At 40.3% G+C, this 9,843-nt stretch overlaps 1 protein-coding gene across 1 annotated transcript; it reads right to left on the reverse strand.

Moving 5' to 3' along the window:
• Positions 1-1,301: 1,301 nt before the first annotated feature.
• On the reverse strand, positions 1,302-2,899 carry LOC120904192. Its single transcript, XM_040314012.1, has 3 exons — positions 2,752-2,899; positions 2,238-2,686; positions 1,302-2,158 (listed from the first exon to the last, which is right to left on the reverse strand). The coding sequence occupies exons 1-3, from the start codon at positions 2,825-2,827 to the stop codon at positions 1,526-1,528; spliced, it is 1,158 nt and encodes a 385-aa protein (XP_040169946.1). The 5' UTR covers positions 2,828-2,899; the 3' UTR covers positions 1,302-1,525.
• Between the last annotated feature and the right edge of the window lie 6,944 nt (positions 2,900-9,843).

A 9,843-nucleotide genomic window follows, 5' to 3' on the forward strand; every position in this document is an offset into this window, starting at 1 on the left:
ACATCCTTTATTTTTGTCAACTATGTTTAAAACAGTCACTAAAGATTCCTTTTTTCATGACGCATTGTTTGAGCAATCTTTTAATTGTGTAATTTATTTATTTATAAAATGTTAATAATTATTAACAACCGATTCGCACAGAAGGTGTTGTTCCCTGTAATTGCCTACAGAGGGCGACGCGGTAAATGCTTAGTGTGGACAACGTCCAACACTGATCGGGCCGAGTACTCCCGAAGGCTCACGATCGGGGCTACGGGAGAGAAGAAAGTTCACTCTTTCGCTTTAGCCCGAGACAAATGACGGATTTTTTAGCGTCTCTCAATAAAATTCTAACTTAAAGATAGCTTAAAAAACGCATGTTTTTATTAATAATAATTTACTGTGGGCGAAAGAAAGAGTGCTGTTGTGAATTTCTCAAAACAGGGGAAAAATAGAAAACAGGAATATAGAATATGGTGTAGCCCTACATTTTATGCGTTTCGAATAGTAAAAGCTGTTTTTGATATGTATTTTTACAAACAATTTAAATAACCGTATGACCGTTTGGCTCCGAGTTCCTATGCTTATCTCTGTTCAACAGACATTTCCAAGTGTATAGTTAGGTCCTACTATCCTTTGCAAGGTTAATTGAGGAATGTAACTAGGCATCAGGATTCGGTACTTGGGAATGCACGCATGCATCCAACAAGAGATGTTTGTTTGACTGCGACCGCCAGTTCAAGCGTAAGCGATTACAGCGACCTCTACACTAGATGACTAGATCAAGTGAAGTAAGACCTGTTGGAGATTCGGTGTCTACATGCAAAGGAAACTGCAAGGGACCGAGCATACTGGAAAATTATTGTTAACTGAGTCATTACCATTTCAACGTGCTCTATTTCTAATACCTCCAATCTGATTTTAAACACAAGGGTGTTTCTATCGTTGAAGTAGGATCGATTCTATATGAGCAAGTTTAGTTTAGTAAAGTCTCGTTACATGATCGGATAACAGCAAACGTGATAATGTTTTCTGATGACATCTCACAAAATAATCTTCAAATATATGTAGACCAACTAAAGCGGAATACAACGAATACATACTATAACGCAACAATAAAAACAAAAATTCAAAATCAACGTCCTCATAAAGGCCTAATTTGTGCTAAGAAAATGGTACGAGAGGGAAATAAATGTTTATTATTTTGAATATTGTTTGTAACTTAAGAATAAATAGTCAAAGAATGCAGTATCCTTTTGATATGCATAACCCACCATTTTAATAAAGTCAATCTTAATATTTTGCCAACAAAAATCACATTGAAGAATATAATTTATATTTACTTCAAACAGTATGAAAAAGATAAGAGAGAGACAAGTATGGAAATACATAATTTCACTAGTAAACTGAACAGTTCAATTGAGCGATCGACCCCAGGAGGCTGCCTCAGCAATAATCGTTTTATAAAGCCTTTATTAAATTTTAAACACGCGAATGTTTGATGGGTTCCATTCTTATTTTACAGCATAATTACTGTTGTGCTCGATCAATTCTGTCGATAATTTTTTTTGTGCAGTTCCCAAAGCTCGGGAATGCTTAGGCAAATCCCCTCCGGACTGATTGAGTCGTACGTTCGAAGGTATCCTTTCTCACACCGCTCACAGGACAATCCACCGTAGCCTGGATGACAGTCACACTCCTCGACAGTAGTCACTGTACCCAACCCTTCATCATACGATGAAGCCATATCAATGGAAAGTATATTTTCCTCGCTGCGCGTCCGGTACCTTCCACGGATGTAAACCGAGCGGATGTTGCTTAGTGTAGACATAAAGATGAACTTGGTCAGCTCATCACCTGAATCTCGATCACTTAGCTCATCAATCGCTGGTAAGAGTTTCCAGTTCGACTCCTTCAGAAGCACCTGCACTTGTCGCTGATCGTGTGATGTTGGCAGAAAATATCCAACCGCTCGATGCATGTTTCGCTTGTCGACCATGACCACACACGGTTTGCTGCGATCAGTATAGCATTCTTCGGTAACAGGAAAACGCATATAGCCTCCGTAAGCTGTGATCAGGTTACCAAGCAAAACTGATAACGGAATACGGATATATTTGGCACCGGTTGATTCGCCGCCCAGCCTTACTGCAGTCAGGTTTGACAGGTCGTATGTTTTCTACATGATAAAAAGTAAATAAAATCAGGAGCTCTGTAAATAACCCTAACATAGCTTGACATTTTTGATGCAGCCTTACTCTCATTCGGTACAGATCAAGGGCCATCCGACATCGTCCGGTCACTCCCGAACAGAAACAATCGTTCTCTACACGATTTTTTCGTTCAAAAAATGGTGGTGGCTCATCTTGTACCTTTGCTATGCGTTCCTCCGGCAGATCCCGTTCAACAGCTCTCGTGACTTGCACATTAGCGGAGAATATCAAACGCGCCTGACTATGCCGACTACCATCTCCTCCCCATAGATCATATCGTCCAGCATCTTCACGTTTTACCGAGGGACAAACCAGCTCACCATAGCTGGGAATGCAACGCGACTTTGAAACCGGCCGACCATTGAAGTACCATACTGGATTGCACAAGGGTCGATGTCCGTAGTCATGCACCTTGAGTTTGAGTTTTTTCCCCTCCGCTATCACCACATCAAACGTTGGAGTTGTTTCGTATTCCAACGAGACATCTTCGGAATCTGAAGAGAACAAAACACTATTACTTCGCAGTAATATTTGAATCAAGCAAAATTAAGTCTCTTGCCGTTGCAATTTACTAAAATACACAATGGGAAAAGGAGTCCCACAACAGCCAAAAGTTTCACACAATCATTCCACATAGTAGAGCTGAATCTGCTACTGCACTATTCTGCGTATAATGACTTACTGATCATATCGACACAACGCAACAGATTACAAGCTGCATTTACAATTGCAGATGCAGTAGCCATATGTAACCACCCTTACAAAGTAACAACAAGCTGATAAGGATGTGTTTTGCGTTTCTGGTTGATTGCACTTGGTTTGTACCATAGTGAAGGGAGAGTTGAGTTAATTTGTTGCGGTACTTGTAAATATATGATTCACTGGCTAATCGCTTCATTAATTTCATTCATATTATAGAGTAAAATATCAGTATTTCAAGTGACGGTTTTCCTGTTTTAAAATAGACCACGGTAATGTGTTACATGATCTTTAGCAGTAATGATCTTTACCTTTAAGGAAACACTTGTTTTCAAATAGCTGAATATGGGGCCCTTCACCTTCACGATTCTAGTCAGTTTTTTGTATGGAGTTTGACAGTTGGAGGCTGAAATCATGCAAACACTCCATACAAAACCACACATAAAACTAGCCTGCAATTTTCAGTCTATATTATTCTAGCCTCAAAGCTAGAATTAGATTCGAAAATGGCAAAACAAGGTGGTGTTTCCATTTATCCCAAGGTGCATTAAAGAGACCTGGTGATGGAATCTAGAATCGAAGTGTATGTAGTCCAGGTGGTCTCATAGAATGTTTTTTATAACCAAATTTGAATATCACTTTTCGACAGGGTGGGTGATTTTTTTTTTGGTCAAACAAGCGTTCTGGAGGCTTGACGAATACACAAAACACTCTTAAAATCTTTATTAAAAAGCAGAAGTCATAAAAATCAGCCCTCTAAATTCATACACCTGGGGATAAGCCCACCTGTATATTATACCCACTTAGATAGCTGCTCGAAAACTACTATACAATGAAAACAGCTGTCAGGCTGAAATTTTCAGCCTACGAACTTAAAACGGAAAGGACCCCATTGTCAGTTTTATTTGATTTGACATTTATTGTGAGTAAAATATTTCAGATTGATGAGAAAAAAATTGTAATTGAACAATTCAAATTGTTCATCATTACTTAAAATGAATGATTATATTTTCTCCACCTCCACTGTTTAAAGCATTTATTACTTATTATATTGGTGATTAATATTGCTAACCATATACACACGTACAACTCAACAAAAATAGGAACCCCAGTGAGACTAAACACAATACTAACCTAACATTATGTTGCATATACAAATACTTTGCTCCAACAATGTGAAAACTGTAGTATTGTGCGAGTTGCGCATTGCGTTTGTTGCTTGGGCAAACTGACATATGTCACAGGGATTGGGTTTGGCACTTGGGTTTGCATTTTTTGTGACAGTAGAATTCGGAGTGCGACACGCACACATTGAAATGACAATAAATGAACTTTAGTCTTGCATGCGACATCAACGAAGAAAGATCGTCTTGTCCGTGAGGGCTCCCGATTTATGGTGAAAGAAAAACTACTACCCCACCCCCTCAAGTTACAGTCCAGCTAGAGACACAACATGTAGTTTTTGTCGTCTACGTCCCACGATTCCTTAAAACCCGCTTATTTTATTCTGCTCACGTTCATTTGCAGCTTCCGTGAATAATCATTTCAGCCTAATTGCCAATTACGTTTTAAATCGATCAACGATGAATCGAACCATTAGTAACACCTTTCAAGGCTATTCGAACGGATATGCATTTCCGGTGCGGTTGCTTGATGAGTGCATCCACCCTTGCGATTGTCCTCGAGGACGGTTTCTTGGTAAGCAGTGAAACAATGTCAGCGATATAGCCGTCGGTCGGAAATAGGAGACAGAAACAGCAGATACAACAAAAAAAAACAAAACTCGTGCCCTGGTAACCCAACCCCAACCAAATACCCAACACCTGATACCCGATGATCCTTTCCCGCAGCTACGTTGCACGTTGCTGACACTTTTTTCCTATCATATTGCTCTATCCCTTCCCATCAGCCGTACAGCAACAACAGCCGACAACAGGCCGACATTGTTGTAACAAGCAACGGATGCATCGATAGCCGGGGGAACGATGTGCTCATTGAACGGTTTCCGATACGGCCATGTTGCTGTGCGCTAGAAGTAGCATTGAATGTGTGTTATTTTTACATTAACCACGGTATCCCTCTTCTGGGGTATGGCGCATGGCTAGGTGAGCATGAGTCACCTGTGTGCCGAGCTGTTTGGTTGGTGTTTCCTTCCCGCTATAACAATTGGATGAAAAAGAAGTTTCGGATGACGGATAGGGTGTGCTGGAGAGAAAAGTTTGTATAAGAATTTAGATTGTTATAAATTTTGACACATCAGGATCATATTGGGGATTGACAATTATTTTAAATCGTTTTTTATATGAGTATGAATGGCATGAAGCCGGTCTCGTGGTACAGTCGTCAACTCGAACAATCGTCGTAGTGGTACAGGCAGGCCTTGACCGACAACGGTTGTTGAGTCATAAAGAAGAAAAATAAGATGAATGGCATGAGTTGACTAACATGCCTAAACATAAGGTAACAGTAAATATCTAAATAAATATATAAATAAATATATCCAGCTATCTCTCAATCAAGTACAAATTCAAGCACGAGTTGCTACATTTTAGTTCTGTGCATTGTTGCTAGTTCAAGTACATTATTAATACATTTTGTAATACGCGCTCAATTTAATAATTTAATTAATAAAAATAACAAAGTCTCTAACTCTATTTTTCGCAAAAGATCATGTGACAGAGTGAATAAAAATGTCTCCTATTTTTATTTTTCATAAAGCAAACTTTGAATTAAATTCGTTTTGAGCTTACTGGCGATACGTAAAATAAATGCAAGACTCCATGTTTATTTACCTTCCAATGAATTATCATTTTGTCATCCGATCCAGGCATATTCATTACAGTTTTTTTTCACCTGCAATTCAACTGTATCGATACCTCTGGTTCATTTTCCTGTGATCTAACCACGAAAGCCGGAGGTGCTTCATCACTTGTTTGATGGCAAGTGACGAGGTGTAAAAAAGCATCCATTCAACCCGCAACCCCTTCAGCAGCAGCAGCAGCAGCAGCAGTGGCATCAGCAGCATACAACACAGCTACAAGTTACACAGCGAGAAAATGTGCGCTTCGTCCCGTCGTTTGACACAGCGGAACGCAGGTTTCCCGAACTTTTTCACACCCTCATCGGACGCCACACAAACAAAACGGTGAAACGTGGCAGAAAATTATGTATACTTCTTATCCGCGTGGCTTTCGCAGCCTTTCACCCGGCTAAGGGCAAACGCTACCAGTTGTGTGGTTTACGGGGCCTGCCGATAAACTTACGTTCTTCCTAGCAGCGAATGCGGTGACATGGATGGGAGCAAAATTATACAAGAGCAGGAAAAAGCTGAGAGCTATTGGGACTGTATAAAAAAATACAGGGAAAAACAAATAGCATCCAATGTGCTACAGAAGAAACATCTTTCCCGCCTGGAAGAACATCCATTCCGTAGCGGCATTTCGTTCATTAACATAAAGCAAACATATTTTTAAGCAAACGATGTAATTTATGCAGCAATGTGTTCGATTCATCGTTGATGTTTGTTTTTTTTTTACTTCCATCCAGCGTATGGTGAGAAATCATTTCCACTGTGAGCTGGAAAGTGGCGGGCGGAAATACTGAAGGCTGACTTTGAACTCTTCCAATTGCAAAGAAACTTTTTTGTTTATCTTGATAGAAGTTGTTAATATTTGGGCGTGTATTTTGTGTTGCACGTGCAAACCTTAATTTAACAGTTTTTTTGCACTCGTCTCGTGCTCATGTGATAAGGATAGCAATGTAAAAATATTTCAAAAATAAAGACTTCCCATTAATGTTATTATTATATACACTCACTGCTTCTTTCAATTTACGTTTCTAACAACATTTAAAGCTCAATACAGCTGTGCCTGTCTGTATTTAATGGAAGAAATCAATACTCTTCCACACACTCTCCATCTCCTCGGAGGTAAACACCTTAAAAAAAAAAAGCTATACCATCCTGTACATTGCTAAAAGCATCCGTTTCCTGTTTTTTCTCAGTCCACTCCTTCTTCCGGAAACAGTGATCTGTTAAGAGAAAAAGGAATACATACCAGCTATGCTGTTGACGATGCAACAGACGAACAGACACAAAAAGTGTTTTCGAATATACCAAGATGTTTTGTTTCAAAAACATGCTTACAGCAAGTGTAGCTGAAATCTTACTTTTGCTCATGCGATATACTTTGTTCGCCATAGCCTGACAAACAACCCATTTTTTTCCTAAAGGGTGCTCCGCACTGTGCATGCAAAATCGTCTATTAAAAGCGATACAGATGCATCAACCGTTCCGCTCGTCAACCGGTACTGGATGCAGTCAAGGCAAGTCACATTGACCAGACATGCAAAATCCGCTTTGTGCCTTTCATGCACTACCCAGCCGACAATCTTGTTAAGCGGTAGTAACGAAGGCAGTAGGAAAATCGTGATGCAGTTCAAATTAATGAACATTTTGAACTTTAATGTGTTTAATATTTTGTATCTTAAATTACCATTGTGAACTGTTACCCACGTAAACATTCCCAAACCCATTCAGCTCAAACGTTTGCAACCAACACAACGTTGTACGTATTACATCAAACCTTGCTTTGCATTGCTTAGTGTAACATGTCCATTGGGAACCGTCTCCCACTGTGCAGGAAGCGTAAGCTTAAGGAAGAGCGTTTTCTTCGCTTGGTTGCGTCCCTGCGACATCCCCTCTTATCCGCTCATAAAAAAACGTCTAAACGTCTGCAAGAGACTGCTGCTACTACGCTGGTAGAAATAGGTAGCATTCTAAAGTCTCGTTTATTGGAAAAGTCGTTCGTCTTGCTGTACGAGCAGGAGTGCGTACAGAATGTGACTTCGAAGCAAGTCGTTATCAGATGCGCCGGCTTGCATTCCAATAATAGCAACCGTAGAAGAAGACTCAGAAAAAAGGACTCCCATTGCGGACAAAGAACACACCGGGAGGTGGGCTTTAAGGGAAGGGGGCGTTCTGTCCACCACACCCCTTTTCATACTCATTTGGCGCGTGGCTTCATCAAGATAGACCAAACAAACATAACTATTCACAAGAACGTGAAAACCGGCAGCAGTTATTGTGCACCGGAAGTCGAGCCCCTGTGAAGTGGAGCAAGCGTGAGCTGGGATCGATGGATGGTATGAAAATTTGTTTTGCCATTATCGATGCATGTACGACATAAATTATTGATCGGGGACGGGGATAATGTTTGCTGGGCTCCCTGGAGCATCAGGTGCAGGACTTAGCCGCCCCTCGTGGGAAGGGGAGCATGTTAACAAGCGCCGTTAAAGGTTTTGTTTGCAGCCTAATTTCTATGTTGCATCATCCTGTTATGAGCTCCAACTCTGACCTGTAGGACTGAACAGTGGGAAACAATGTCTTCTATCTTGAATGATATTAAAAGTGCATTCGTTTAAGTTTATGGATGTATTATTGGTGCGCAACAAACTTTTTTGAAACAATAAAATTATTATTTTTAAAATATTTGAAATAACAATAATTTAACATGATTTTTTTTCTATTTAGGAGGTATGGATATTGTAGTTAAAACAGATAACAGAAAATGTTAAATAATTAAACAACATTATTGAACGTTACCTGTGCTGCATCAATAAAAATGGACCGTATTTCATCATTATTATACAGCAATGATACCGATCGAAACTTGTGAATACAAACGAAATGTATGTTTCTTTTGAGCAAAAAAAACAACATCAAACTACACATTTTTCCTACAACCAGAAACCCCACTGAGCACCTTCTAGCAGTGGTCAAACGTTTGACATAATCCACAGGCGGTACTAACCAGCAGGACCAAACAAATTTGAACCATCTTTTTCCTTCTTATCCTGATCGTCTGCTGGAAGCACGTGCATGTTTCGTATTCGCCTCCCATTAGAATGCCTGAAGCACTGGTCCATTTCGTACTTGGTCTATTTGTATCGGCCAACGAGGGAATGACGGGTATGGAGGAAACCTTAAAAAATTCAAACATGACTCAAACTGTGCCCGATAAAGCATTTGCCAAAGCTTCTCACTTGCCGACGGAACCGACAGCAGATTATGCTAGTTATGCTTGATTTATGCTGCAGGCTTACAAAAGGGCGTGCCTATCGCTGATGAAGAAACCCATCCGCTCTTGCCCGGCCAAGCTTCGGCCACAAGCTGATCGACGTACACACACAGGAAGCCAAACCAGCATCGTACGCGTGAAGCTTCGTTCGGAAATTTGCTTCCATTTAACTTCGGTTGCAAATTGCATGGCGTGCAGATGCGAAGGCGTCAGTGCAGCACAATCGCCCGATACGGCACCCCGCCTGCCCGCCGGTAAGGCTAGAATGGATAACGATAATTTAGGGTAAAATTTACGCTAAGCCTATTTCGGATGAAGCCTTTGCAATGTGAGGGCCCGCTTTCGAGGAGGAATTCAATTGCTCGACTAAATTGAATACATGCATTTTGCAACAATAATGCGCGTACGTGCCCGTACCGACACTGAGCGCAACTTACGGAGAAACAGAGAAAGCCTAGTGTACGGTATCCAAGAGAAGGACGACGTAAATCAGCTCGAGACGGAACCGGGTTTTCCCGACACACCCTGCCCATTTCCTGACAGGTAGTTTTATAAATGTTGTTGTAAGCAGGTATCCAGAAATCTGCGGCAAGGATCTTACCGCTGTTGAAAACCTACAACGGATTATATTGAAATGTTTCAGGTTTTATAGGACGATAATAGAATGTGCAAAAAGGGAGAAGGTTTCGCATTATGAAAAAAATGTAAGAAAATGCTGAGTGTAGTAAGGTAATGATATATAATGGTAAAGAAAGAAAGTAAGTAAGTAAGTAATTAAGTAAATAAGTAAGTAAGTGTGTACCGTATTTTAGCGTGTATACGAACCCCTTTTACTTCAAAAATGACCAATCTCAGATTAAGGGAATCGTTATCTC

Source organism: Anopheles arabiensis, chromosome 3 (genome assembly GCF_016920715.1).
Source record: "Anopheles arabiensis isolate DONGOLA chromosome 3, AaraD3, whole genome shotgun sequence".
NCBI lineage: Eukaryota > Metazoa > Arthropoda > Insecta > Diptera > Culicidae > Anopheles > Anopheles arabiensis.